The sequence below is a fragment of the Wasmannia auropunctata genome, unplaced genomic scaffold (assembly GCF_000956235.1).
Source record: "Wasmannia auropunctata unplaced genomic scaffold, wasmannia.A_1.0 LD334294.1, whole genome shotgun sequence".
NCBI lineage: Eukaryota > Metazoa > Arthropoda > Insecta > Hymenoptera > Formicidae > Wasmannia > Wasmannia auropunctata.
In genome coordinates, this window is record NW_012028596.1 from 29,494 (window position 1) to 56,772 (window position 27,279).

Genomic DNA, 27,279 nt, shown 5'->3' on the forward strand with positions numbered 1-27,279 from the left:
AAGAAATCAATAAATAATCTCCCGCAATTTGTTGAATGTCAAACGTTTTGAATGTCGACGTTCACATGGAATAGTTGATACAGCAATCTTCTTATTCCAAAAAATGATCGACGAGAAAGACGTTGGGCAAAACCGACACAGCGTTCTCAGATTATACCTGACTATTGCAGGATTGTGGCCTTATCACAGACTTCGCAATAGATGTATTTGCTTCGTGACGTTGTTTGTACTCAGCTTTAGTATTCTGATACCTCAGGTATAGCCGTCGAAAGATTTGCCGGAGAAAAATTCTCTACAGTCTGTTTATTGCGCTGCCAAAGTTATTGACTGTTATATGTTTTCTTTCGTTGTATGTACGACTAGAAGTTTAACATATTGTTACATAGTTATTCATCAAACTGTGTGACAAAAATTACATACGCATACATATGTCAGTTTTTATCTCGATTTTTAAAATGTATTTGTATAATTTTAACATATCACAGAAGAAAGGAAAATAGGCAAAATTTATTAAAATTTGGTAAAAATTAAATTAAATTTTTGTAATTTATCAGAAGAATGAAAATATTAGATGTATAAATATGTGGAAAATTATAAGAAATTAAATATATACGATGTGCATATAATTCTTTTAAATTCAAGAAACACATATGATCAGTTTTTCTCGTAATTGCGTTTTACTAAAATCTAATGCAGATACTTTATTTACTAATCGGCCCGATCACTCTCGATGACATATTTGAGTGTGTGCCATCAGCAATCATCAGTTTAATATTCAGCTTTAAAATAATGGTTATAATGTTAAATAGCGAAAAAGTAAGTGATGAATTTTCAGTCTTTCATTACAGCTATGTAAAGAAATATTAAAATAGTAAGAAATACGCGAGCGTGTGTTTTAGGTAAAGATTTGTTTTAACATGATACAAAAGGACTGGCTGTCACTGAATACAGATGGAGAAAAGATTATTTTACAACGACATACTAAGTATGGACAGTACCTAGCAACATTTTATGCAGGTGTGTACATTGAATATACGCAGGATTGTAGAAACTTACGTAAAACATTTTGCATTAAATACGTAACATTAAATCTCGAAGAAAATACATAAAATTACATAATGAAAATATCTATTGCTAAAAAAAAAATGAACCTTTTTGCTTCGAATATCGACATACGTATGGCTCAAAAATTTTGTCACGAATCGTATCGTCTTCCCTGTTCAGTTTTCATGCACTCGACGGCATGCCTTTTCGTGCTTAAACCAGTTATGCTGACCTTGATGGTGAATGACATCCTCAATGTGACAAAATCTTCCATACCATTCGCATCGAGATTACCCTTTCACGTGGAATACGGCGAGAGAATCAATCAGTACGTATATCCGATAGCGGTGCATTGTTACACGGCCGTGTTCGCTCACTCCTTCGCCACAATCGCGGTCGACGGCTTGTATTACACTTTGATTCAACATGCTTGTGGAATGTTCTCAATTATCGGGTAAGAATAATCTCTTTAGAAAAAGATGCCTTTCTTAAATTGCTATAGATTTATAATGTGAGATTTCGTATTCTCAAAATTTTGGTTTGCCAAAAGCATCGACATTTTTTGTGGCGTTATAGAAACGTACTGGAGAATACTGGCAAAAATAATGCGAGCGATTTTGACGCAAAACCCGACAAGGCAAAAGACGACAATTATAACAGAACTTTACAATGTTTACGTAGACATCTCGTTGTGATAGAGTACGTATGAAGAAGTATCGCGTAACAGCATCCGTGTCCACATTTTTTCCGTTGATATTTACGTATAAAATTATAATATAGTTTAGTGTCCTCATTTTCACAGATTTACGGAACACATTGAATCTTTGTTTACGGAGATATTTCTTTTAAATCTTAATTTAAACATGGTCGGTGGCAGTTTAGCCGGGATACAAGTACGTATTAATTTTTCTTGTTTTTATTAAAAATAATTTTGGAGCGTTCGAGGATTTTTGATACATTTCGACGACGGCGAACACGGAAAATTTAAGAAAAATAATATCATCTTCAGTAACCGCGATATGAAATTTCCACTAGCCGGTGCGACTGCCGAAAAAGAAGTACGAAAGCAGTTAAATGTGAATTTTAGGTGTTGATGAATTTAAACAAAGGTATAAATGACATCGCCGGGCCCGTAACTATCTATATCGCGCAACTGATTCATTTATTTCTTCATTTCTGGCAAGCTCAATTTCTACTGGACTACAGCGTCGTTCCGTACGAATCTATGTAAGAATGCAAATTTATTTTCAAAAGTCAGTAGTCTAATTATCTCATGTCCTTTATTTTTTTTTCTTTTTCATCGAGGAAAACTCAAATCAAAGTTCGATCAAAAATACAATCAAAAGTATTTTAATGCTCTTGGTATATTATTTACAATTTCTATTAAATAATCGCTCGCAGAACTATATTTTAATTTTAATGTCATTGCAATTCCTTCATATATAATATACAAGACAAATCAAAAGATTTTGCGTTTGAATGATAATGAATACAAATACTTGCTATTTATCGTTGATCGTTTTGATTTTAATATGTCTTGTTTCGCGTAATAGCTGCAAGGCGAATTGGTATTACACTTCGCAAAGATGTCGAAAACTTCTTCTACTAATGATGTGCAGAACGATAACGCCATGCAAAATAACGGCTGGTAAATTAGTGATTTTATCCATCGACACCTTCGCCACGGTAAGCGTAAAATTGCATTATTACATTTTTTTTCAATTTTTATTGACTCTTTTATTGCCATTTATGGAGAAAACCTCTTTTTTTCTTAAAGGTTGTGAAAACTTCTCTGTCTTATCTCACCGTATTCCGTTCCATCCAGGATTGATTTAGCACATCTGTGTATTTAGTCGAAACCCCCTAAATTAAAACACTGTTCTCTCTAATGCAATAAAAATCCAATGTATTATTAGTAACTCAAATTTCTCTTCAATTTCACGGTAGCTTCTATGTGTTGTATAATTAAAGCGGCGTCTACAATGGATTTAAGATTTAAAATTTAAGAAAATTGACTAATCACAATCGATTATTCTACTCACGTGAGATGAATAATCGACCATAATTGGTCAATTTTCTTAAATCGTAAGTCTTGAGTCTCATTGTAGATGACACTTAAGCTACGCGTTCGTTTAAATGTTTTAAGATACAATACATATCCTGAGATGTTATACGTCCATGAGGAATTTTGTGTCTCTAGGAGAAACGTGCAACAATTTTACGATCGATCTACTGTAATTGTCAGAAATGAAGATGTGAAGAGAAACATTTTAGCATATACGAAAACGTGTATGATATTACCTATATATAAAGGGATAGGTACGGCTCTCGCTCTTGTATGTCGACAATTACCTTAATTCGTACATATACGTATTCGGATGGGAATATACATCGTATAGAAAACAGAACGATACAGTTGAGCCTCAAGGCATGAAAAAATGTAATGTACGATAATTTCATATACTGACTATACACAAACACTATTTCTCAAATTGTTCATAAAACGGTAGTTCACACGCGTCTCAACAGCATACAAACCGACACGGCCGATTGTATGAACTTGAAACAGAATTTCACATTTCGTGGATCATGGTGGAATAGAGAATTTCGTGAATATTATAATTTATCATCGGTGTCACACACTTTTGCTTACCGCCGAGAAGCTCTCTAAGCTCAGTATGTAGACGTTGTACGCGTTAATTGTAATCGTACGCATACTTTTCAACATAATGTACAACATCATCTTTTGCTTCCATACGGATATACTGTACCATTTCGCGCAATACCTAAAAGTTTGACGTATGTATGTATGAGTTCGCTCAAATTTCAATTTTCAATTAAATCGCGTGAGGAAGAAATCACTTTTCTCTTAATAAAAAAATTTTATATACATTAATATGCGTGTGTACACGATATATTATACGCACATATATTTATATGCGATATATTGACACTCACATCTTCATGGACAGCTCTGTGCTCGTGTCAATTAATTGCTGACCCATGTAGCTGCACATAAACATGTAAATTAATTGTCCAGAGACGTAAGCTGCGGATCTAAATGGCCGGTCCGACATTTCGGACGGAGAGAATTTAATTATCTAAACAATATATAGTGGCTATGCTAATTACCGTTTAATTTTCATCGTGGCTTAATCTCAATTTATTATTAATTTCGCTCGACAGTAATACATCAATTAATTCAGATATTCGATATATAGGACACTCACTTGTACCATTGTGGTGCCTATCAAAACCATTAAAGCTATAAATTCAAGGAAGAGGTTCAAGCCGTAACACGATTGAATAACGTCCACAAACCTTAGATTGCAAAAAAATGTTTGGGCATTAATAATACGTCTGATCGCGATAAGAAGGTTTGGTGTCATATATTTACTCGGCGTAGAACGTACCTGGAAGAAACGATTCGTCATTCTATGTAGCCCCGAGAATGTATATAAGATACATGCATGCTGCATTCATTGTATATACAGGGTAAATCGGAAAGTTGCTGAAACTAAATATGTAATTATTATCTCGTAATGAGTGAGCAGAATGAAATAAATTCAATATACTTCTCTGCGGAAGAAATCAGTTACCTGGCTTTAACATATAAGAATTGGGTAATAACAAGTTAAAATGTTAAAAGTTTATTTTTAACTTTTTAACTATTTACTATCCAACTCTGAGTAAGGTAGAGTTGGATAGTAATTAACTAGTTAAAAGTTTATATTTAACTTTTAGTTTTTTAACTATAAGTTATTATCCCTGAGTATATGTATGTTAAAGTCAATATTCTGTAGAAAGAAATTGCCCAAGCGGAACAAAAAGTCATGGCATCAAAATGATGTCAAATGGCCAAAAGCGTATATTAAAAGTTACTTATTAAAAGTTACTTTTCGATCAGTCATTTTGACATTATCTTGATCTGTTGTTCTGCTTGGGTGCGTATACTTGTACGTTGCCCTGTACGTACGTGAATCGGCAAGCATGTAAATGCCACATTGTCAAATGATTACTAACTGTAAAACGTTGCGGTGATCCTCGACAAAGAGAGCAACGCTTTCGTAATCTCTTCTATGGATGAATCGACTCTTAAGCAACTGTTCGTTGTCACTGAATAACCGTTCCGCACGGTGTCTGTGTAAATGCGCGCGAAGCAAGACAATATATTGAGGATTTAGTGCAAGAATGTGGGCGAAATTCATATTTTATATGATCCATTTTTAACACAGCGATGAAACTCAAAATGTGCATTATTGTCACACGTTTTTCGCGACGTTAACTAGTTTCCTCATTTCCTCATGCTATCTTTAGATATTTAATGAATGGAAAAATAATCACACAACAGATTCTCATTTAAAAAGCTAGAGTCCGAAGCTAAGTAACGTAAATTATCATAAATTATATAGTTCTTAAATATATATTATATTATATGTATAATATTATATACATATAATTAAGATATCGTCATTCATATATTAAATGTTTAGTAAGAAATGCATAAAATTCACGGTATAAGACGCTAAAATATATATGTAGAAGCAGTACCCCAGTATGGTAAACATTCCACTGGCATGCTGCATGTAAACGACGAATATGGTGCCGTTAGCGAGGATCACTCCCAATCCGTACAAGAGACCAAAATACATAAAAAATCGGATAAAGTAAAAATATTTGTCGTCGTCGAGAAATAATTCAACATGGAATGGATGCTCGCGCGAACGTGACTCGTTTAGCGGTAGAAATACATCGAGAACTTGGGGGATGAATGTGCTAAACATGTACACAGTTATGCCTACGAACATGTAAACTGGAAGACGTAAAATTAATTAAAATTAATTAAATTATGTGCCCCTCTATACGTCGTATAAAAAGTCAACGGTCATCTCCCGACACGAACGATTCGTGCACGATGAAAGAGAATTTTCCAATAAAATATCGAATTTATAATCAAATATTAAATACTTAATAAACATAATTCCTTATAACGATAAATGTAAAATGCAAACGTTAGCGGTTTGCAATAACGAAACCGAGATTTCACTTACGCAAAAACAATTTCGTCGTTACTTTTGCGCCAGTGGCGTTCTCCTGCATAATTTCAATCTCATTCTGAGATCTCGCGCATTCCCAGTCGATTTTAATTTGATCGAATAAATCCCTCAGCTGCAAATTAAATGCTCATTCTATTCGTGAATTGTAGCACACAATTATAATTTTTTTTTTCAATATTATGTATTGTATTTTGACCAAGCACAGAAATTACTATCTACAATTTCTTACTTTGTCGTTGATTAATACACGATTCAGGAATTGTATTATCGCACCAACATTAGGAATGATAATAGGTAGACAATCAAGTATAAAATCTGTCGTTAATTCTGTCATGCAGATCTTAATTACCTAGAAAGACATCTTTCATTTGAAATTATCTTTTGTCTCATAAAGTCATTACAGAAAGATTTATTACTGATTTATTGATCTGAATGAATCATTACGAAATAAATAAATCATTTAGATTTAAATTTCATTTAAAGATTTTCGTAATATTCGAAACATTTTTACATCTCTCACAATCAGTGCTATCTCAAAAGACATAGAAATTATATAATACATAATAAATATCTACTATACGAAAAATAATTAGAAACAGAAATAAAATTGAGAACGTTTAGCAAGATTTACCAGAATACCTGAATCACTACAGTATAAATCATAAACGAAAATATGAATATTCGCTTAATCCAAGCGGTCGCCGTTCGATTGTGGTAAGGCCATAGTCCGTATATGGACAACACCAGACGATTCACTCTATATTGCTGATCCACAGAGAACTCCATCTATTTCGGTGACTCGACGACGACTGAGAAAATATTCGAGATACAAGAAACGCGAAAAGAAAACACGCTATAATAGTTCCCCCCGCTATTATCTCGCGCGAGAAAATTCTGCCGCTTCCCTCAGCGAGGGAAGAAAAGTGTCGCAAATTGCCCTTTTACGCCAGCCGTATATATTCGCACTTTTCGTACGCAATTATATTAAGTTGCGAATCGATCCGCCTCTTCAAGCATTATACCCCTATGAGAAAAGGCGCAGACGAGCACAAAAAATTGATGAAGTGCGATTCTCTTCTTTCTCCGAAAATGACGAGAATGTTTATAACAAATTTTCGAGTAATTTCCCGCAATTTTCTAGACGCTTTTTTTCACCCGAAATTTCTTTTTCTCTTTCATTTCTCGAGCGACATTACGAAGGTACAAGTGCAAATAATTTCTTATAGAAGGTAATATGTGTATAAGTCGCGATGTATAGACAACGGTTAGTCGTATTATTTGAAAAAAAAAAAATGCAAGCGAATATCTGAAAGTATTTGATGTAAACTTCAATTGTTTTATTATAGTAATTCTTGAATAGTTTTTTATAAAAAAATTCATGATATCCATCGATTATTTAAAAATATGCGAAGCTTTAATAATAGCGGTAAAAAATATGCGCGAAAGTGGGATATCGCCGACGAACAGGATAAACATGTATATCAGCGAAGAGGTATATATAAATTGTGTCTTTATTAGTCAACTCAACTCGTTCGTCGTGTAAAGCTGATAAACGGCCTTGCTGACGGCAGGCCCGAGCCGTCGTTTCTTGTCGCCGACCTGAATGCTCGCCAATAATTGCTCGCCATTCTCCCGAGAATTTTCCAAAGCTGTGATCAAAATTTGCGGCGAGGCGTAACGCTCTACAATCGCCGTGGCTTTGTCGACGGACATGCCTTTCAATTGTAACAACTGGCGGATAAACATCTCGCTCACTTTAAACGTCTGCAAGGAAATGTATCGATAAATCGAAGCATTTTTTTTTCTACGCGTTATACAGAAAATTCCCGATACGTACCCTCTGTTTGGAGGATGCTTTATTGAACTCTTTGAACTCCATGAGGCGCACCGCGCTATCCACATTATCTGCCTGGGTAAGATGGTCTTTCTTGCAGCCAACAAGTTTCTTATCCTGAAGTTAAGCTCATTTAATTACGAGATCTATTGATAAACACTCATGCGCGCAATTATACAGCGTTTCTTACACACCTTGTAAATTTTTATCAAAATCTTTGTTACACATGACAAGTACGACATGGAATCCTTGTGACTCCTTGTGTATTTTACAGTGAAACCGTCTTGTACCAGACAATTCACGGAGGCTTGTAACAATGATGGGAGCGGTATGGAAAATCGGGAATTCTTATCGATATTCTCTACTATGTACATCAAATTCTCAATACCGGACTGCTTCAATCGGAACTGAAATTATTGGAAGCAAAGAACATACGGATAAATCAAATATGCAGAACCAAGGATGTACCGAAAGGTAAATTGCATTACTTCCTTTTTCCCACATTACCTTTTGCTCGTGAAACCTTCCGTCCACGATGCTCGCGCTCAAATCATCCAATCGCTTCCGCTCTATTATGTAAGGCACAACCAGTTCGTCATTAGTTTTTCGACACCTGGCTATCCACGCGAAATCACCGACCTTCAAACGGCGTACCTCGAACAGTACGCCAAGCTGTGTCAGTTCCGCAAGCGTAGCGTCGTGCTGAGGCTTTGTCCTTCCACTGAAATACATCCCACATAGCTAAAAAGCTTTTTACAGTTGACAGTACAAGTCGCGGCCGTACCGTAAAATACTCACCCACAAGTCTCTTGGGTATCCACCAGCAGTACAATATCAAAAGTACCAGGTTCCAAGGAAATTTGCCTGTCGGCTTGCCCAAATGCAACATCATTTGCGTTCGCTAATCTTTTCGGCGCGCTCTTTTTAGCATTTCTAGCTTGTTTAGCTACCGCTGTTTTCTCCTGCGCCACTTCAGCTATTATGGATTCTTCTACAGGTTTCTTCCTCGACGTGACCGTACGGTCTTCGTTACCGCCAGCCCCGGAGACGCAAGCGTCGACCGCTTTGGTGGGTTCCTGTCTCCTATGCTCCTCCAGCCTTCTGTCCAACATCGAGCACAGCTTCGTGCCGAAATGCTGCAGGATTATGCATTCCTTCCCGGATTCCAACGGCAACGGGTATCGTTTCAACGAGTCCAAAGCCTTCGTGAAGTGATTCTGCAGCTCTGATTTTCGTACCACCGCCTCGTTCCTCCATTCCTCCAACCAGCTCTCGAACAGGTGATTCGGCCTGTCCGGCACAATTTTGACTCTCTTCATTCTCCGGCACGTAAATCAAACGCTTCGTACGAATCCACTTGTTTACAAACAACGCGACTCCTTCGCAAACATCCCAAATTTCAAAGGAGCGCGGCAAATTTTCGATTTTAAATATCGATCATTTCTACAAATCATTTTTTAAAACATAGAATATATTAATATTTAAGCAATTTGTCGATTCATACAAATTAATTCCATTAGTCCCCATTATTTACGTGGATTTGAATTAAACGAGGTTAGGTTTTATTTCGCAACTGCACATGCGAACTCAACATATCTGTCTAGTTAATTCAGAAAAATCCCTATAGATGGCGCTACCGTGCTCTGCCCCACGTGTGTGCGTATGTAAACAAGGTTGCATGAGGTTACGTACGACTTGTTTTAAGTTTTAAACAGTTTAAACAATCGGTAAGATACAATGGAGAATCAGGAGGATGATCAAGGCGGACTGCGTGTCGACGGCCGACGAGCGTTGGAATTGAGGCAAATCCGTATGCGGATGGGAGTGTTCGGGCAGGCTGACGGTAGCGCGTATATAGAGCACGGCAACACGAAGGTTTTGGCCACGGTGTACGGCCCTCGACAGGTACGGATTGGCTTTAAAACATTTACCGCAGTATTAAAAAACGGATTATTGATTACACATACATGTCATCTTGGTCGAGAGAAGTTATGAATGATATTGCTATTTAATAAGTCATGATGATTTCTGCTATTTTTTTTTTTTTACATATAATCACCTTAAATTATTTTTCCGTTTCATAATGCAAATATATGCCTTCATGCTAATATTTGTCTTTAAGTATACCTTATAATATCTGTATATGTACGTCACCTTGGTCGAGAGAAGTTATGAATGATTTTCTGCTATATTTTTTTACATATAATCATCTTAAATTATTTTCCCGTTTCATAACGCAAATATATGCCTTCAGACTGAATGCCTTCATCTTAATATTTGTCTTTAAGTATACCATATAATATCTGTATATGTATGTCATTTTGGTCGAGAGAAGTTATGAATGATTTTCTGCTATTTTTTTTTACATATAATCACCTTAAATTATTTTTCCGTTTCATAATGCAAATATATGCCTTCATGCTAATATTTGTCTTTAAGTATATACTGTATAATATCTGTATATATACTTTTGTTACAGCCAAGAAGCAGTGCGTCGAAGAACAGTACAAAAGCCATCATAAATTGTCAGTACAGCATGGCCGTGTTTAGCTTTACCTCCGGCGAGCGGAAGCGCAGACCCAGGGGAGACTGGAAGTCGCAGGAGAGATCGGCGCAATTGCGCCACGCGATGGAGGCCATAATACACTTGGAACTGTATCCGCGCTCTCAGATCGATGTCTTCGTGGAAATTCTGCAGGTCGACGGCAGCGATTATTGCGCGTCCGTGAACGCTGCGACGCTTGCGTTGATTGACGCTGGAATTCCAATCAAGGTTGATATCCAAGGATAGTTTTCTTTTCAAGACAGAAATTCAAAGGTCATATTATTATACACAGAATAAATTTCTGATTATAGAATTATGCCATCGGCTGCAGCATAACTCTTGTCAACAAGCCGTCGATAGAGGATGAAGATAAAACGTTGGCGACAGGAGTGTTAGACGCGAACTACGTGGAGGAGTGCTCGCCGGGAGTTACCTTGTCCGTTGTCGCGTTACCGGGAACGAATAATGAGGTCGAAGTGGATGGGAACGGTTTGATAGTGGTAGCACACGGGGCGGGGCAGAGATTACATCTGTCACGTTTGGAAGCGCTCAAGCAACGCTCGTTGCAAGGTTGTCAGGATATAAAAAATATATTGGACCGTGGCGTGAGGCATCATCTAACTGCGAATCTGCTGCCTTCTTTTATGCACAATTCACTTGAGTAGGAGGAATAATTATATTTCACTAGCACTCTGTAAGAGATTTTATATAATTTAATTATCACTGTACATAAACGATCTACTAAAAAATTGTTTTCTTAGAAAATTTCACAGTTTCGAATGTTTCTCTTGAGTAGAAAAATACTTCGCTATTTCTCTGTTAATAAACAGTCCATTTTTTTCGGAGTTATCAAAAGTATCCTCAAAAAGCGGGGGATTAGAGTGCAGCACCAGGATATCTTTCCATGATCATACCAACTCCCTGTAAAAGAAAACATATAAAAATTAAAATCCAAGAGAAAAATAAAAAATTCATGTGTCGTATTAAAATAATTAGATACATAAAAACTATTTGCATTATATGTAATAATGTATTTTACCTGTCCGCCAGCAGCACAGGCCGCGATAAGTCCAAATTGTTGATCTTCTTTAATAAGTCGATTAGCGGTGTGCGTCGCCAATCGTACTCCAGTGGCGGCGAACGGATGACCGATCGACAGGGATCCACCCCAACTGTTCCACTTGTTCATATCCGGTGTCCCGACTTTCGAACTCCTCTTCAAATACTTCTGCGCGAACAAATCGGAGTCCATCGCTCTCAGATTAGCGCAGATCTGTCCGGCAAACGCCTCGTGTATCTCCCACACTCCTATATCTTTCAAGGTTAATTTTGCTTTGTCCAGAACCTGCAAGCGATTATTTATGTAGGTATCTTAGCTTATTGCATTTCAGTTTCATGAATAACGTGTAACGATAACGCCAGGAATCACGTACCTTCGGTATTGCGTACGTTGGTCCCAGAAGCAGTTGATCAACTGGATCTTGGGACACGTAAAGGAAGTTACGCAGGTATGCCTTGGGTTTCAAGCCAAGCTGGAGGGCCTTCTCCTCGCTCATTATTAACGCCGCCGATGCACCGTCGGTCAAGAACGAGGCGTTGGCCGCGGTGACCGTTCCGTAAGGCTTAACAAACGCAGGTTTCAACTTTGCTAATTGTTCCTCCGTAGACACGCGGATACCGTTATCCTTATCGACAACTTTATCAACGTTTGGAACTGCAATTTAGAAAAAAAAAAAACAAGATGACATTTAAATGCGCAACTTAAATTGACTATGATGAATATAAATATAAAAATACAAGTTAAACACTAGAAACGTTGATCTACCTTTGTAAGGTACTACATCCGATAGCAGTCCCTGTTGCTGTGCTCGCGCGGCTAAAGTATGAGAGCGCAAGGCGTAGTCATCTTGTTCCTTGCGCGTCACGCCAAACGCCGCCGCTAAACGATCCCCGCTGTGACCCATAGTTTCGCCACTTGAAAACTCTGCCACAGCTGGTAGCTACGTAAACGTAAATTCTTGTAAGATATTTACAAAATCGAGAAAGGAGTTCCATTATTTTTATGTATACTGTATATAATATTCTTATAAGACAATTTTAAACATTAAAAAAAAAGACGATATAAAGAAAGATCATATCACTTACATCTGGTATGAAATGACCTGGTCTGATACTAGCCAAGAGAGTTAATTTGTTTTGCAAGGTTTTCGCCTTGTTGGCTTGCAACATCAGCGATCTCATGGATCGACTGTGTCGAATTGGAATATCTGACATGAATTCTACTCCTCCTGCCACAATGGCGTCGTAAACACCGCACGCGATTAAACCCATGCCAGTGGTGATTGCCTGATTACTGCTAATACACGCCATCGTTACTGTGTGCGCAGGAGTGTGTTCGGCATATCCCGCGGCCAGAGCGGCTTCTCTTCCGACATTGGATGTTCGCACCTCTTGCATCACTGTGCCATAGACAATATAATCGACTATCTCCTTGGGGAACCCAACTTTCTTTTGCAAGCCCCTGTAAGGTAATAAAAAATAATTTACCTCTACAATTAATATTTGCAATTAAAAATAGGATATAAAATGACTTTCTAACAGTTATCTTGATAGATAATATTTAGAGTTATATTTGCGATTATTCACATTGACATATCACGAAGTGATGTAAACTTACACCAATGAATGCCTTGCAAGGTCGTAAGCCAAGAGATTTTTGTAGTAGGTTCCAGACTGTAAGAATGGAGTCCGTACTCCATCGACGAACACAATATTTTTTGAGGGATTGTCACTTTTCGTAGAATATGCCTTGTTTATAGAAATTCCAGAGTAACGGGTGAGAGCTTCTGTTGAAATAGCAATAAAAAATATATATTTATTTATATAGATAATAAATTTGCTCATTAAATTAAAATTTAATGAGCAAATGCCAAAAAGTGCAAGTATATATATTGTTTACAATTTGTCAGATCTAATGTTATAAATACATACTGTATTGCTATAGAAGTATTGTATATATAAACGTGCACATAATTATACATAACTACGCACGCAAACAGAAAATTAAGCTGAATATAAATATATTCCTAGTATATTTCCACTCTTATGGACTTTGTACCAGGATATCTATACTTTATTTACATGTAATATTTAATTGACTGTAAAATTACTCTCCTTACCATAATTGACAATTCCCTGTCTCGCGACGAGACAATTTTTCAGAAGAGGGAACATGTTGTATGATATTGACACTTCCTCTTTTTCCAATTACGTTCAATGTGTCACTGAGAGTCTCTCGGGGAAACAGCAATCACGAAGCGTTGGCACAGTGCTCCAGACAGGTTGGACTGGGGTGGACTTTGACCTGTAACATATGTTATAACAAGACGTCTGTCTCGTAATTAAATCCGCAATTATTCGTAAGTGCCAGAAAATGAAGGAACTGAAAGTTACTAGATTTCTCTAAACGCACGTAATTATTTGTTAAGAAATTATAAACTGAGACAATTATTTTTAAACAATTTTTTTATAAAAACTTTTAAAATACATTTAAAAAGGTTAGACAGTCATATAGATAATTTTAATTAATAGTGCAATTAATTTTACACAAAAATCATTTTTTACACTGCGTGCTTACCCGACATAAATAAATCAAAATTTTTGTATGAAGATTGTATTTTATATAAAAAGCTTTGAAGCATATAATTAAAGCATTTTTTTTCTGAAGGAAAAAAAATTGGACATTCAAAATAGCGTTCGTATACGGTCAAGGGCTTCATTGGCTGTTGACTAGAAAATTTTAGGGACATCTTGTATTTTTTTGTCCAACGATATCCACGAATGGCGAAAAATCTTCTACAATATTCGTAAGTTCTATGGTTACAATCGATTGAATTTCATGTAATGTTTCTCTTCTGCTTCTCGTATTCATAGACATAAATATAAAACAAAAAGAAACGCGACGAAATTGGAATTTAGGAGTTAACGTTAACCTGAAATCAACGTTAAAATCATCAAGATCGCAGCGCACCGGTCAAAAATTGATTAACAACATTAATAACTACGTTGTTTTCTGCGTTATATGTATACATACATATGTACATGTAAGCTTTGCTGGAGCCGTTGGAGATGTCGGCCGTTTCGCGCTTCGTATCAGTTCTCATTAATCACTGACTGGTATGTAGCGTTCGAGAAACATTAAACTATGAAGAGAAAATATTAGTGTTGTCAGTTCTCTGATTCAGTTTTTTGATTGAAAAGGAATGACATGTGATCAAGACGAGAATCGTTTCGACCGTACACAGACTATACAGAATACTGCCAGACAAGAATTTGCTGTGATCGAATTCACATAGGTTACAAGTGGAATATTGATTTCTCTCGCTTATCCTGATTATGTTATTATAGTTCCTTCAGCTTTGACAATAAAAAAAGATGCTGAATCAACAACATCCTTTGCTGAACACCATAGATTCGTACATAGAGCCGCTTTTGAAGCGCGTTTTACAAAGCAAGAGACTGGGTAAGATTTATCATTAATCTTTATTTTATCTGTGTTGAATTCTTTTTGTTTTGCTTTGTTTTGCGTTGCGGATGTATTGCATTTTCTTAAGACGTTTATGATTTGACATTTCTTAAGGTTATGGTCCAATAAAATTGGATTCGGCGTCGTCGAGTTGTGACAAGAACAAGAATGATTGTTTCAAGTTAGCAATTCCCTACGCCGGGGAGAACCTTGTATGGAACGTATTGTTCGATTCGCAATGTCCAGAAATGGGCCCGGACTTCATATTCAACGATCAGAATTTTTTAATGGACCCAGACATCGATATTTTGTCTACTTGGGTACCTAGTCTTGTTAAATGGAATCCTCATGATACCGACGCGTTGCTTAACGTGCTAAACGAATTGTTATTGTATTACAAGGAACACCAGGTAGGCGATAACATTTTGTCGCTCTTGATTGTATAAAATAATACATTCCTTTAATAGATTCGATGTTCAATACACAAAATTTAAATGATTTTTAAAGATTCGCGATGCTTATTTTCTTCACTTTCAGATACAGTTACTTGGAAAACAGGGAGAACGATTGCAAGTAGAATACAGCACACTTATTGGGGAAACCGAAATAAGCAAAGAAGATATAGAAGTGATGATGTTACCACTAGGATTAAAGCCTGTGGAAGCGAGATTTTTAATTCGCATATCTGTGGATTATTCTCGATTACCCCCGCGTACCAATAAGTCGCAGAGTGAGGAAGCAATGCTTCTAGTCACGTTTTACGGTCCCGATTGGAATCGTATTTTGTCGCAACTCTTCTTGTCCAAGACCTTGGAGGAGGCTTTCGGTGGGACCGAATCATTGCACATTCCGCCATTGCCGCCCAACAAATATCTAATGGATTACGTTCCCGAAGTGATAAAATTCATGGAGGAAAAAGTATGTGATATACATGCACACATTTTACAGGGTTGCTACATTTTGCAAAAAAAAAAAAATACTTATACATACTCTCTGTTGCAGATAAACAGTGTAATTCAGTGTTTCGAAAGCAGAAAGGATTTTATCGTGGGTCTATTTCTATTTCAGCGCGGTAGCTTGCTAGAGTACGATGCGACAGAGTTTAATTGGATTTCTATTCTGTTGGAACACCGAGACTTCCATTTTATCGTACATTTTCATCTCCCGTCGTCATTTCCAAAAGAGAAACCGCAAATTACATTGCAATCGGTGTATCACATGACATCACAGGGTACTTTGTACAATGAAGTATTGAATGATGTACCGTACAGTCCTAGATGGCCGATAAGGATAATGGTTGACAAATTGTTAACGTACATAGTAGAAAATGCTGTTCAAAAGTTTCAGGCGAACTCTATCAGAAATAATCGTTTCTAATTTATTCTGAAAAAAAAGTTATATTTTATTACAAAGGATGTATATTTAATAGTTGCAATTGAAATAAAAACTGTTCGGTTCCAATTTACCAATCGATAAACATCGATGTAGTTGTGTATTTTGGTCTTTTTTGTATAGTCTTGTAATCAATTTATATTTTTCAATCTAAACTTTTCTTTACAGGATGAATAATAGAATCAACGAAAACAAATTTGTACAAATTTTACCAGTGTTTTTGGAAATAATTATACGAATTATTACATTCCGGAAATAGATAAAAAAGTATCAAACGCGAGTGTTATTAACATTATTTGATAAAGTAAAATTTTAATAAACAATCTTATAAGTATTTCATTGTTCGAGTGAAGTTAAAAGTTACAATAGGTATCATCTTCCGACGTGTCGTATCGAATTATGATGATTCACCGACGATTAAAATGTAAAAGCTTTATTTCTCATTAATTTATAGCACAACATCTGAACTACATTATTCGAAAACTGCATCATTCGTCGTCGCAAGGAAATTGGCAGGCATTGTTACTACACCGAATAAATCGTAACCAATCATCTTCCGCTGAGCATACTTCCGGAGAGAAGAAAACGTCGATTGGTCGACGCGCGCAAGATGTGTTGTTCCCTAGCGTTAAATTCCGCGCGCGTCGCGTGCGGGGTAGAAACCATTAGTTCTCTCCCCAAGCCGTTGGCAGCGCTACGTACGTGTGCGCAGCGCGATGAGCGTGCGCAGAGTGAAACTGTCTCAAAAGTGTCCGGCCGCCGTCACCTGTCTCACGGTTTGAGGTAAGTGCTCTCACGCCGTCTTGCCGTTTTATTAAGGGAAATTTTGCGGAATCGCGACATGTACGCGGCCGCGGTGACGCGTCGCGTGAAATTGTCGCCGAGTGCGGGAGTGTCACGTGTCAATACGCACCGCGCGACTGGCAAATATGTTCGCGGTGGCGGCGGCGGCGGTCGGTCGGTCGGTCGGTCGGTCGGCCGACCGACCGTCGCCGCCGCCGCCGCCGCCTTCGCGTCTTGCTCGTCTCGCCGCGGCAACTTTACGCGGCACGCCGCGACTCCGCGACGGCCGTCGTACGCCGCCTCCCTCCTGTCACGCGAAATTCGCTGCGGACGAACTGTCGGCGGCCCGTGTTTTATACTCTCGTGGGTCGCGCGCTCTGCGACGCAGCTTTCCCGTCCGCGCCGACTGTCGCGTCGATTTTCTCGCGGTATCTCGCTCTCCACCGTCGCGCTCGTCGCGCGGTGCGGCATTCGACGCGCTCGCCGCGCGCGGACGCCCGATTTCACGATTGTTTGTAACGTAATCGCACGTCGTGTTGTATCTCTCGTGCCGCGCGTAAAGCGTCGCAGGTATCACCTGTCATGGCGCGTGCCGCTGTCGCGCTGCCGCCGCCGCCGCCGTTATCGCACGGCTGATTCCAGTCACGGCATTCTCACGGCTGTTCGCGATTCGACCGCTCCTACAGACGGTGTGGACCCATCGTGAATCTGCTTTCCCTGCTTCGAGAGAAAAATGACGTTCGTTGGCTTTGCGCAGATTTATTTCATCGTGCGAAATAAAAAAGGTGATTTCCAGTACGTTCGGCTAAAAAGAACAGACCTTGTCGCGTCTCGTCTGGATGTCAACCTTAACGTAACCTAGCCCAACTTGACCCTAACCTGGGCAAACTACCTATCTATTTTCCTTTACGCGCGCAACACGCTCGACAGCTGCTGAAAAATGGACCGTTCGTCCCCCTCGTTCCTTAGGATCTCTTTCTCATTTCGCGTACACGAACGAGCCGCGACACTCACGACTGTCAATGCTTGCTCCTCGATATTCTTGCCGGACGGCTTAATTTCATTTGTATATACGTTATCTTGATTTTTTTTTCCTATCGATATGTTAAGAGACTAGCATAATTATTCTGTCATTTCTCAAATTTCGATTTTTAAATGCGAGACGAATCGAGATTATCAGTATTTATAAGATAAGCGCGACATCGACGTGAAGCTCGGTCAATTGGACGGACGCGTTGACGATCATGTGGCTGGGAGGGAGAGGGGGTGGCCACGATGGCGGCCGCCACGCGCCATGTCGCAGCCGCGCTCTTGCACGTCATCCTGTGCGTTCCCTTCGCCCCCTTTCGGCGTCCTGTTGCGCGTCGTCCACCGTGCGCAATGAAGGGAAAGCGCATTAGCATTTTTTTTTCTCTCACGCGTATGTGCGATTGTTACGCCGACGGCCCTTTTCGCGACAGACTTCAATTCAATAATTCGCGAGATGTTATAGAAAGATTACAAAACATAATGACATTTCGGTGTTTTTTTCTTTTTTTTTAAATAGAAAACTCCAAATGAATGACATCGTTGATTTTACTTAAAAACATCGACGCTCTCAGATTTAATCTTAGCTTAATCAGAATGAAAGAAAAGAACTGCTAACTACGTAGACTTTTGTATCAATTCATAATTTAAAAGTGAAATAAACACTTGAATACGTCAGATTCAAAGAACATTGAACTCAATTAGAATTTATAATTTTCGTCGATTGAGTTAAGTGATAAAACTAATTTTTTTTTCTTTCCTGGATGTTTGCCTCTTTCGGGACAGTATAACCATTCTTTTCTAATTTTTAGTTCATTTTTTTAATTTTTTAAATTTCAATATTTCCCAGAGAGAGATGAAAAAAAGTCGTGGACATTTTATATCATTTTGTGACAAGTATCGCAATTCCCCCAATGTTGTTGTTAATGATCGATACGCACGTGCTTCGAATTTAATTCTTTGTAAACATCCCAAGCCGAAGCTTGTCGGAAGAATCGATTTGTGAACCGGGAGCCGGAACTTCAAGGTTAATGCGATACACAGGGATTTGTAGCAAATCAACAAAGACGAATCGGCAAAAGTAAAAGGATGAGCGAGAGAAAGAGGAGATGAAGAAGCGCAATGTAGAAAAGAGCGGTGGCGTGTCGACAAAACACACGGGTGGGCTAAAAATAGCACAAAGCACAAAACAGAGTGCAACGTGCGGATTATTATGCGAGGCGCGGCTCGTTCTCGAAATAACGCCACTTTATTTTTTATATATTTTTTTTTATATAGATATATATTTACACGATCTCGATATCTCTTCCCGATAAAAACTTGTCGTTTAACGAAAGCTCGGAAATTCGCGCAACACGGGATTCTCTCAACGTGGAATTGTCTGCACACAATTAATCTGCGACATTTGACGTATCGTATAAATGAATATCGTGTAACGAATTAGTAAACCGGACCGTGATTGAAGAATCAAAAATACGAATGCGACATTAAATAAAATGTAATGTAGTCAAACATCTGGAGAAACATGGTCACGAATTTGAGATTGGAGTAAACAACCGCTGGAGTGCAGCTATCAATTAGTAACACCCGATTGTCTTATCTCGCAATGAGATACGCCGCAATCGTATTAATTGCATCGGTACTTGGCCTTCGAGAAATCGGCGCTAACCTTCCTTAACGAAAACACACATATGTATACCACTTGTAAACAAGCTCTCTGAAAAAGGCGTATCGTTTTCTTTTTCCAAGGCGAAATCCAAAGCAATTTGTACTAAATTCATTAAAAAAATGATGCTGTTTGCTCGGACAGTTGTCGAATCTTCTCGATTTTTTCTTCTTCAGTGATGAATCAGCATTTTCGCGGACTTGAAGCTTGCCAAAATTTTTCAAGAACTTTGAATAATAACGAGTAGGAGTGTTATTTATTTATACTTGTACAAATTGGCGTCAATTAAACTGCGTTTCGAGAGGAATTCGATTATGGAAACGAATTGTTCCATTATTATACATTCGCGGGTATCTCCCTCGATGCTCTAACCTTGTCATTCGAAAGTGTTTCGTTTAGCTGAGGGATACATATGCGAACGCGAAATGCACGTGCACATAGTTGTGAGCGATTTCCGAAGGAGAACGAGTTTTCTGCGAGTGCATAACATCGTCTCTCTCTCGCTCTCTCGCCGTCGACGGCCAATCCGAGATCGCGGATTCGGCCGCAACCTCCGCTCGGCCCGTCGTTGTCCATTGGCCGGTCGCTCGGTGACGTTGCTGACCCGCTTTTGAAATTCGGTAAACAAGATCTCGCGAGAGCCAGAAAACTGCCTGACGAATAATATCTATATGATACGAAAATGAGAATCACTTCGTGCGGATCGTCGAAAAAATGACTAACAATAAGAAAATGTTTCCGCGCGTCACGCAGTCCGATTATCGAGTGACGATGCTAGAGATGTTGCTAACAATCTATTCGGAAAGCAGAGCAATAGTCGCTGAACTGTCAATATAAGTACAGATTTATTTTTTTTTTTTTAATAAAACGTATAAGTGTCTCATGACTTAGATTTTTTGATTCTAAAAGCGTGATAGATGAAATCGTTAATTAGGACGAAATATGGAGTGGATAAAAAATTCTTTGCAAATTTGCATTCAACTTTGCTCAACAGGAGAATGAAATTTTGGCAGAAAAGTTAATTTCCTTCTGTCAAATCGAGCGCACTTCAGCCGCGTGTCTCGCGCGAAATGAAGTTCGGTCTCGTACGGTACGTGCGCGAGGGGATCCGCCGTGATAAGTGAGACCATTCAGGATGAGGACGAGACACGGGACGGGACGGGAGAGGAAGGGAAGGGAAGAGAGAATTCGGCGCTCGCGCGGAGCGAAGTTGAGCGAAGTTCCACTCGTGCCGCGCGGACGTCAAAGGGGGTTCTTGCGAACGGGGAAGGACGGACGGGAGGATGTTTGACGACGAAACATCACGAGCGTGGCCAGAGGATGAAGGGGGAAGGCGTGCGCATGCGCACGCCACTTGGTGACGCTTCCCGGCGGGCCCCGGCGCGCGCGTAGCGTAGCACAGCCACGCTTCTCGCACGTCGCCGCCGTACGCGCGTTTACGTCTGGTCTAAACGTCGTCACGAACGAGCGTCGCCGCCGTTTACGATTTCCTTTTGAGAACGCGCGCGCCCGCGCGCGCGAAGATCGCTGCGATTGAAAGTCGCGAATTAATCAGGAAAAAAAAAGGGAAACGAACGTGTTCGAGTGTGAAGTTCTGTCGCGAAAGAGAAAAGGGTGGGAAGACCGGATTTTCTCTTCCATTTTGGAGGAACAAGTGGCTCGAACCGTAGCTGTCGGCATCGCATCGCTCCTGACGGAGCACAGTGACAGTCTGACGCGACAGTGGTTTCTCTCCCTCTTTTTTTTCCCCCCGATTTTCGACACCGCGACGTCGTCGGCTCTGGGAAGTCGTCTGGGGAGAGATCAAGAGGATAGAGGAAGGAGCGCCCCGTGTCTCGAAGGGGGCGGAGATTAATTTTTGGGAAGGAGGCAAGCGGCCGAATTGGATACGGCGTCACTTTTGACACATTTCGGCAACACGAGTTGCCTTTCACTCTTTGGACATTTTTGTCGCGGATCAATTCGGAAAAAAAAGGGGAATTAGGAAGGCGAAGAAGTTGAGAGAGGGAAAGACACATCTCCATTTTGTAAAAGAAAAAGTGTCCGGCTCCGCTTTTTCGACACGTTTGGCAACAGTGTGTTTTATTCTTCGAACGTCGCTTCCATTAAATTTTCGGGATCTTCGAATCTCGAGTCTCGTGCGATTCCTCGACGAAACATGAAGCTGGTAGCCGCGAATGTGTTCGATGAAATCAGCGATCATTGTGACACACATTTGATGTTACTTTCGCGACGACCACACTTTTTGGACACTTTATCTACATCTGTGTTACTACGCGAGCTCCAGGCATGTCCAACTTTAAATAATCTTAATTTAGCATGCCGCGTAACCTCATGACGTTCTGACACCGTATAGAATATGTACAAATTCCATTACATTGCTGATTTTATGAGCAATTTTGATTTTTATAAAGATTTTTTATAAAGACATCTTGAAAGATAAGTCTTTTAAATATTTTAAACAGTCTTTCATCTTACCTTCATACGTCTTATAATTTTCTGTATTCAGTCGACTACTAGTCGTTACATACTTTAGACATCTTCATCTTAGTTTTGCATTTATTGCAATTTCATGACGTCCATGTTTATACCGCCTGATATTTCCCCAATGTTATAATATTGTAAATAATATTAAATTGTTTTTATAAAATTAAAATTTTACTTTGTACCTCAATTTTCATAAATTGCAAAAATATATTTCTGCAACAATTTTTGAATTTATTTTTATTTTTTTAATTTTTATGTACTTTTTATAGATTATAAAATTCATACAATATATATATCTCTGAAAATTATTTTACATTTTGCGTGTATGTTTTAATTTTCATCAGATTTATGTATCTTAAAATTTTTAATACATATTAAAATGTATAAATATTTCGAATTAAAAATAAAATTTTCAAAAAATGTTGCAAATAATGTATACATACTATTGTATTTATAAAATTATGAGTTTTTACTAATATATGAAATCATATTATAACATATACATATGTATTAAATTACAGAAACGATAGTGACATACATTGTGAGCAGGATGTTCAGTTTTCACAAACCAAAGGTGTATCGATCTAGTACAGGCTGCTGCATTTGCAAAGCAAAATCTAGCAGGTAATAATATATTTACTTATGTACATATAGATGCCATACAATAAAGATAAAAAATGTATAATTATCTACTATATAATTTTCAATTCTCATTTTAAATTATTACAATTATTATTATTACAATTTATGCTGATATTAAAGTTTTATACAAAAATGTTATTTAGTAGGAGTTAATATCGTGACATATTAATGACATTATAACATTGAACATGTATTTTATTTTACATGTATAGATATATACTTAAAAGTCTATAATTTTTATATTACATTAATATAATAAATCCTAATCAAATCTTTTACAGCTCGAGATTCACAGATAGTAAAAAGTATGAGGATGACTTTATGCTATGTTTTCAACTCGACGAGAGGCGTAGCGGAGAGATATGTAATGCATGTGTGCTTCTAGTAAAGAGATTTAAGAAGCTGCCTCCAGGAAACGATCGTAATTGGAGACATGTTAGTATTTGTTGATTGATAATCTTATTTTCATTATTTGAATTTTAATCTTGTAAATATATTATAAATATCACAATTTATTTATCCAATTACTTTTAGACTAATTTTTAATTAAATTATTCTTGTTCTTATCACATAAATAAATATTTTTTTATATCTCTATATTGAATATTTTTTGAATTTTTTATATGTAAAGTTACAAGTAAATTTTTTGCTTGACAATTGATTGCTGATTATTAAGACATCCAACATTTGATATTTTGAATTATTATATCAATATAAGTTTAAATTGCAAATTTAAAAAAATAATTACTTTTGCAGGTTGTGGATGCACGTGCTGGTCCAGGTATTAAGTCTTTGACAAAATTTAAAGCAAAAAATAAAAGGAAACTTAAAGATAAACCTGACAAATTTGCTAAGAAGAAACATGTCTATGTAAAAACAGAAGCAGATCGAGAACAAAGTCCACCGATGAGCGATGATATGAACGGTTAGTTAAATTAAAATACAAAATATAAAATTTTGTTTATTAATCTAATGTTCATGATTTATTTAGCATTTAGAAAAATATAATAACTTAAAAGATAAAAATAGAAATTTGTGTTTTAGTATATTATATATAAATAATATTTAATAATTGTGTATTAACATATTTTATTTTTTTTTATATTGTAGAAGATGACAGATTGGCAGACAGTAAAGCCTCGAGCAGATCCGAAAGCATTTCAGACGACGATGATGACATTGGCTCTAATGACAAACAATTAGATCTTGTTCAAGATCAAGATATAAATGATGATGATTGCAATTTCTTAGATTTATCTTATTATAAAAGGTAATATTATGAGAAAAATTTTCTAAGAAGTTTTTTGTTTTAAAATTTTGAAAAAAACTTTTAGAACTTTTAAAAAAAAAATTAAATATTTAATATACATTTGTTTCTCAAATTTAAACATGTTTATTATATATTCTTTTATTGGAGATATATTTTATTGGAGTATCTCAAATATTTTTCATTTATACTTTTCTGTATATTTGTATTATATATGTATATTTTTTTGTTTTACACAGAGAAATTATTTGCTGTGGCAGCATTTTCAGAGGCGCCAATGGTGAGATCATAATGTATCCGTCTAGCCTGAAACCTTGCGAAAACCTTACCAGGCGGCAGCTTACTTCTTCTTTAACAGTCACCAGTCCCATTCACAGTTCTGCATCCACCAGCCCTGTTCATAGCGTTGAATCGCCGTCATCAGGTCCTGAAACAAGTTCAAAACAAACGAAGACCGACAGCGACTCTTCGTCCGATTCCGGTTACGACGATTCCTCCAATCAGGGTGAGAGCAAACTAGCGAAGAATGTTCAAGTTCAGGCAGATGTGAAAATGATAGAGGAAGCTGTAAGACCCATAGAGCTCGATCAGTTATCAAGTTGCAAAACCTTACAATCTGTCAACGTTACTAATCAATCACTTCAGTCGGTCTCCAATTAATGTCGGCCCTTTATAGAGGGTTAATTTATTCCTTTACTTACGAACACACACGCATAAATATGTACATACGTATACAGGGTGTCTAGTAGATAATTTTATAATCGCAGTTTTTCAATAGAAATTTCAATCTAGAGAATCTTCCCTCTCGGCGAGAACTTCAAATTTTTACGATACCTAAAGTAAATATTTCTGACATCCGATTCTTGCAGTATTTCCCTCGATTCTTTTAAATCTTAAAACATCTTTTGAATTTCAATTTAGAGACGATTTTTCCTCATGGAGAATATTCGAATTTTAATCTTTCAATAGGTTTTTAAAATCCTGCTTTACTTATTGTTTAAATTTTTCATTATATTACTACACATTGTTAATACATGAGGATAATTAAATAATAACGTAAAAAAAAGTTACTGCTTTAGAAAAGAACTTTTATTAGGATTTTATGGGAGATGTTTTATATAGTCAATTTCAAAATATAAAAGGAATATTTAATGATGATGAAAAATCTATCTCTCAAATGTGAGGCCGAAAGTGAGTTATGAGCAAAACATGTCCCTAGAAATCTGTACAATTTCTTTTTATTGAAAACTTTTTCTGGAATCAGTATAAATGTGTTGCAGTATAAATACCGTCACCCTGTATATACGAATAGATATAAGCTGAAGTTAATTAAGTGCACTATTCCCGGGCAGCAAAGTGGCTCTGAAAGGTTTCGAACCTTCGTCTCGGAGGTTTAAATGCCATTTGGATGCAATTTATTGTGCTAAGGATAATTAGAATTAATCGTAGCGATCGACTGACGTAAACCGCCAATTCTCGAGCCGATAATTTTTAAGTCTTATATTAAGCAATATAAACACACATCAAAGTTCTGTGATGATATCGTAAAGTAAGATACGCTCAGATTTCTTATGCCGAAGCGGTTCGAGCTGGCGGTTTACGTACTCGCTTTTCTAACACGTCAAGTGCCACCGCTTAAGGGGGAGAAACGTACGTAGGATGTGCTGAGACAACCGAAGATGATATCAAAAAAATCACGATAAATTAATGAAACATTGATATTTGTTTCTAAAAAATTTTCGGATTAAAACCAACTGTGTATTAAGTAGTTACGTGTCGTCGAAATATGTCGAAATTTGAAAATCTCGTCTTTTTACGGAACATTTTTCTACTATAAATTTTAAAAATTTTTAATGTCTTAGATTTCAAGATTTTTGAATTTCTCATGTTTAATAAAAATCACGAAAATCTTATTCTAGAAATTGCCAAAACGTTACTGAATTTTCTTTTTTTTTTAATTTTTATTTCCTTAAATTATCTAAGATTCAATACACGAAAATGAAATTTTATGTATATTTAGTATGAGTTGATTTAATTACGAAAATATATTTGAGGAAAGAAATATGTATGAAATCAAATTTTTATTAAAAAAGAGGTCTAATGAGCCAAGTTGGATCACAAGAGCCTCACATTATTTCTTTATTAAAATATGTAAAATATATATGAGTTAAGAATTGCAATTTGAATGTCTTTTGCTGAAAGAAAACTGAATTGACAAAAAAGAAATAGATTTTTTTGAACGGATATCTGATGGTTGTTGCGGGACATCTCGTGTAAGTTCCAAGCTGCCAATCGATGATTCTCGTCTGGGTCCAAAAAAAAAAGCGAAGGCAAGGAAGAAAAAAGCGGAAATTTCTTGCATTTCCTTCCAAATCATGATGCTCCATGACGTAAATTAATTAATTAATTAATAGCGGTCATATCGACGACCCAGGTCGATAGCAATAAACAAATACAGACAATTATATAGCGGGACTACTGATATAGTCTGTTTTTAGTCTGTATTTAGACAGTATTAGTAGAAAAATGAAAGATCTAGATAGAAGAATTGAAAGTGGCAATCAGATTGGCAAACTGGACCAGCGAATCTTTGTTTGACATTAATTTTAGAGAATATGATACTTATATACGGAAACATTTCTATAGAAAGAGAGGCGGGGAAATAAATAGGTAAAAACTGTTAGTTCCTAGTTAACAAAGAAGAGATGGGCATGCTTCGATTGCACGTTTAGCGCAAGGTTTGTTCAGATTTTATTTTATATGGGACATTCACGACTGTTTTTTCATGTTGATGGATCTCCAATTTTTGGAGTCGATTTTTCTATAGTAAAAGTGAAAACAACTGACTCCAAATAAATTGTAAAATTTATAAGAAAATAAAGAATGTTCTGGTAGTGTTTGATCCCATATAAAAATCGAGGAACACGAGTTCTTATTGGATGAAAGATAGTCGGAAATGGTTAGATATAAATTGTTCAATCATTTCCGATTAATCTCCTTAAGCGCTAAAC

At 37.1% G+C, this 27,279-nt stretch overlaps 7 protein-coding genes across 11 annotated transcripts; 4 read left to right on the top strand and 3 right to left on the bottom strand.

The window, feature by feature from the left end:
• The first annotated feature begins 74 nt into the window (after window positions 1–74).
• Window positions 75–2,963, top strand: LOC105458818. The gene is made up of 9 exons (XM_011704377.1): window positions 75–256; window positions 697–816; window positions 900–1,017; window positions 1,225–1,498; window positions 1,621–1,743; window positions 1,847–1,937; window positions 2,132–2,271; window positions 2,598–2,730; window positions 2,822–2,963. The coding sequence occupies exons 1-9, from the start codon at window positions 104–106 to the stop codon at window positions 2,873–2,875; spliced, it is 1,206 nt and encodes a 401-aa protein (XP_011702679.1). The 5' UTR covers window positions 75–103; the 3' UTR covers window positions 2,876–2,963.
• Window positions 2,964–3,998: 1,035 nt separating this feature from the next.
• Window positions 3,999–6,887, bottom strand: LOC105458829. Its single transcript, XM_011704396.1, has 5 exons — window positions 6,741–6,887; window positions 6,331–6,450; window positions 6,096–6,213; window positions 5,596–5,857; window positions 3,999–4,053 (listed from the first exon to the last, which is right to left on the bottom strand). Exons 1-5 carry the CDS (start codon window positions 6,885–6,887, stop codon window positions 3,999–4,001), a joined length of 702 nt encoding a protein of 233 aa, XP_011702698.1.
• Window positions 6,888–7,470: 583 nt separating this feature from the next.
• LOC105458821 (crossover junction endonuclease MUS81) lies at window positions 7,471–10,490 on the bottom strand. Of its 3 annotated transcripts, none has more exons than XM_011704381.1 (6): window positions 10,404–10,490; window positions 8,734–9,378; window positions 8,443–8,656; window positions 8,130–8,342; window positions 7,939–8,052; window positions 7,471–7,865 (listed from the first exon to the last, which is right to left on the bottom strand). In XM_011704381.1, exons 2-6 carry the CDS (start codon window positions 9,252–9,254, stop codon window positions 7,620–7,622), a joined length of 1,308 nt encoding a protein of 435 aa, XP_011702683.1. In that variant the 5' UTR covers window positions 9,255–9,378; window positions 10,404–10,490; the 3' UTR covers window positions 7,471–7,619. The 3 variants fall into 3 exon arrangements, with proteins under 3 accessions (XP_011702683.1, XP_011702684.1, XP_011702682.1); XM_011704382.1 differs by lacking the exon at window positions 10,404–10,490 and adding an exon at window positions 9,470–9,534; XM_011704380.1 differs by lacking the exon at window positions 10,404–10,490 and having other exon boundaries at window positions 8,734–9,549.
• LOC105458820 (exosome complex component RRP41) lies at window positions 9,572–11,329 on the top strand. Its single transcript, XM_011704379.1, has 3 exons — window positions 9,572–9,840; window positions 10,415–10,708; window positions 10,792–11,329. The coding sequence occupies exons 1-3, from the start codon at window positions 9,673–9,675 to the stop codon at window positions 11,143–11,145; spliced, it is 816 nt and encodes a 271-aa protein (XP_011702681.1). The 5' UTR covers window positions 9,572–9,672; the 3' UTR covers window positions 11,146–11,329.
• LOC105458819 (trifunctional enzyme subunit beta, mitochondrial) lies at window positions 11,323–13,856 on the bottom strand. The gene is made up of 7 exons (XM_011704378.1): window positions 13,660–13,856; window positions 13,158–13,326; window positions 12,626–13,001; window positions 12,306–12,480; window positions 11,914–12,194; window positions 11,520–11,825; window positions 11,323–11,401 (listed from the first exon to the last, which is right to left on the bottom strand). The coding sequence occupies exons 1-7, from the start codon at window positions 13,712–13,714 to the stop codon at window positions 11,357–11,359; spliced, it is 1,407 nt and encodes a 468-aa protein (XP_011702680.1). The 5' UTR covers window positions 13,715–13,856; the 3' UTR covers window positions 11,323–11,356.
• A 518-nt stretch (window positions 13,857–14,374) lies between these two features.
• LOC105458822 (BRCA1-A complex subunit BRE-like) lies at window positions 14,375–16,492 on the top strand. 2 transcript variants are annotated; one of them, XM_011704383.1, is made up of 5 exons: window positions 14,375–14,656; window positions 14,741–15,002; window positions 15,120–15,415; window positions 15,543–15,923; window positions 16,008–16,492. In XM_011704383.1, exons 2-5 carry the CDS (start codon window positions 14,915–14,917, stop codon window positions 16,380–16,382), a joined length of 1,140 nt encoding a protein of 379 aa, XP_011702685.1. In that variant the 5' UTR covers window positions 14,375–14,656; window positions 14,741–14,914; the 3' UTR covers window positions 16,383–16,492. The 2 variants fall into 2 exon arrangements, with proteins under 2 accessions (XP_011702685.1, XP_011702686.1); XM_011704384.1 differs by having other exon boundaries at window positions 14,888–15,002.
• Window positions 16,493–17,099: 607 nt separating this feature from the next.
• Window positions 17,100–26,490, top strand: LOC105458823 (protein FAM60A). 2 transcript variants are annotated; one of them, XM_011704387.1, is made up of 6 exons: window positions 17,100–17,180; window positions 22,881–22,983; window positions 23,283–23,436; window positions 23,758–23,926; window positions 24,112–24,271; window positions 24,508–26,490. In XM_011704387.1, the coding sequence occupies exons 2-6, from the start codon at window positions 22,910–22,912 to the stop codon at window positions 24,926–24,928; spliced, it is 978 nt and encodes a 325-aa protein (XP_011702689.1). In that variant the 5' UTR covers window positions 17,100–17,180; window positions 22,881–22,909; the 3' UTR covers window positions 24,929–26,490. The 2 variants fall into 2 exon arrangements, with proteins under 2 accessions (XP_011702689.1, XP_011702688.1); XM_011704386.1 differs by lacking the exon at window positions 17,100–17,180 and adding an exon at window positions 21,272–22,159.
• Window positions 26,491–27,279: the final 789 nt, after the last annotated feature.

Coding starts and splice junctions, on each gene's coding strand:
- LOC105458818 (XM_011704377.1), top strand. CDS start 104: ATGATCGACGAGAAAGACGTTGGGCAAAACCGACACAGCGTTCTCAGA. Junction 257..696: donor TTAGTATTCTGATACCTCAG/GTATAGCCGTCG, acceptor AATCTAATGCAG/ATACTTTATTTACTAATCGG. Junction 1,018..1,224: donor CCTAGCAACATTTTATGCAG/GTGTGTACATTG, acceptor TTCCCTGTTCAG/TTTTCATGCACTCGACGGCA.
- LOC105458829 (XM_011704396.1), bottom strand. CDS start 6,887: ATGGAGTTCTCTGTGGATCAGCAATATAGAGTGAATCGTCTGGTGTTG. Junction 5,858..6,095: donor AACGACGAAATTGTTTTTGC/GTAAGTGAAATC, acceptor TACGTCTTCCAG/TTTACATGTTCGTAGGCATA. Junction 4,054..5,595: donor GGAATGTTTACCATACTGGG/GTACTGCTTCTA, acceptor GTTTATGTGCAG/CTACATGGGTCAGCAATTAA.
- LOC105458821 (XM_011704381.1), bottom strand. CDS start 9,254: ATGAAGAGAGTCAAAATTGTGCCGGACAGGCCGAATCACCTGTTCGAG. Junction 8,657..8,733: donor GATACCCAAGAGACTTGTGG/GTGAGTATTTTA, acceptor GATGTATTTCAG/TGGAAGGACAAAGCCTCAGC. Junction 8,343..8,442: donor GAAGGTTTCACGAGCAAAAG/GTAATGTGGGAA, acceptor CAATAATTTCAG/TTCCGATTGAAGCAGTCCGG.
- LOC105458820 (XM_011704379.1), top strand. CDS start 9,673: ATGGAGAATCAGGAGGATGATCAAGGCGGACTGCGTGTCGACGGCCGA. Junction 9,841..10,414: donor CGGTGTACGGCCCTCGACAG/GTACGGATTGGC, acceptor CTTTTGTTACAG/CCAAGAAGCAGTGCGTCGAA. Junction 10,709..10,791: donor ACGCTGGAATTCCAATCAAG/GTTGATATCCAA, acceptor TTCTGATTATAG/AATTATGCCATCGGCTGCAG.
- LOC105458819 (XM_011704378.1), bottom strand. CDS start 13,714: ATGTTCCCTCTTCTGAAAAATTGTCTCGTCGCGAGACAGGGAATTGTC. Junction 13,002..13,157: donor CTTGCAAGGCATTCATTGGT/GTAAGTTTACAT, acceptor ATTACCTTACAG/GGGCTTGCAAAAGAAAGTTG. Junction 12,195..12,305: donor GGATGTAGTACCTTACAAAG/GTAGATCAACGT, acceptor TCTAAATTGCAG/TTCCAAACGTTGATAAAGTT.
- LOC105458822 (XM_011704383.1), top strand. CDS start 14,915: ATGCTGAATCAACAACATCCTTTGCTGAACACCATAGATTCGTACATA. Junction 15,003..15,119: donor TTTACAAAGCAAGAGACTGG/GTAAGATTTATC, acceptor ACATTTCTTAAG/GTTATGGTCCAATAAAATTG. Junction 15,416..15,542: donor TGTATTACAAGGAACACCAG/GTAGGCGATAAC, acceptor CTTCACTTTCAG/ATACAGTTACTTGGAAAACA.
- LOC105458823 (XM_011704387.1), top strand. CDS start 22,910: ATGTTCAGTTTTCACAAACCAAAGGTGTATCGATCTAGTACAGGCTGC. Junction 23,927..24,111: donor GATGAGCGATGATATGAACG/GTTAGTTAAATT, acceptor TTTATATTGTAG/AAGATGACAGATTGGCAGAC. Junction 24,272..24,507: donor GATTTATCTTATTATAAAAG/GTAATATTATGA, acceptor TGTTTTACACAG/AGAAATTATTTGCTGTGGCA.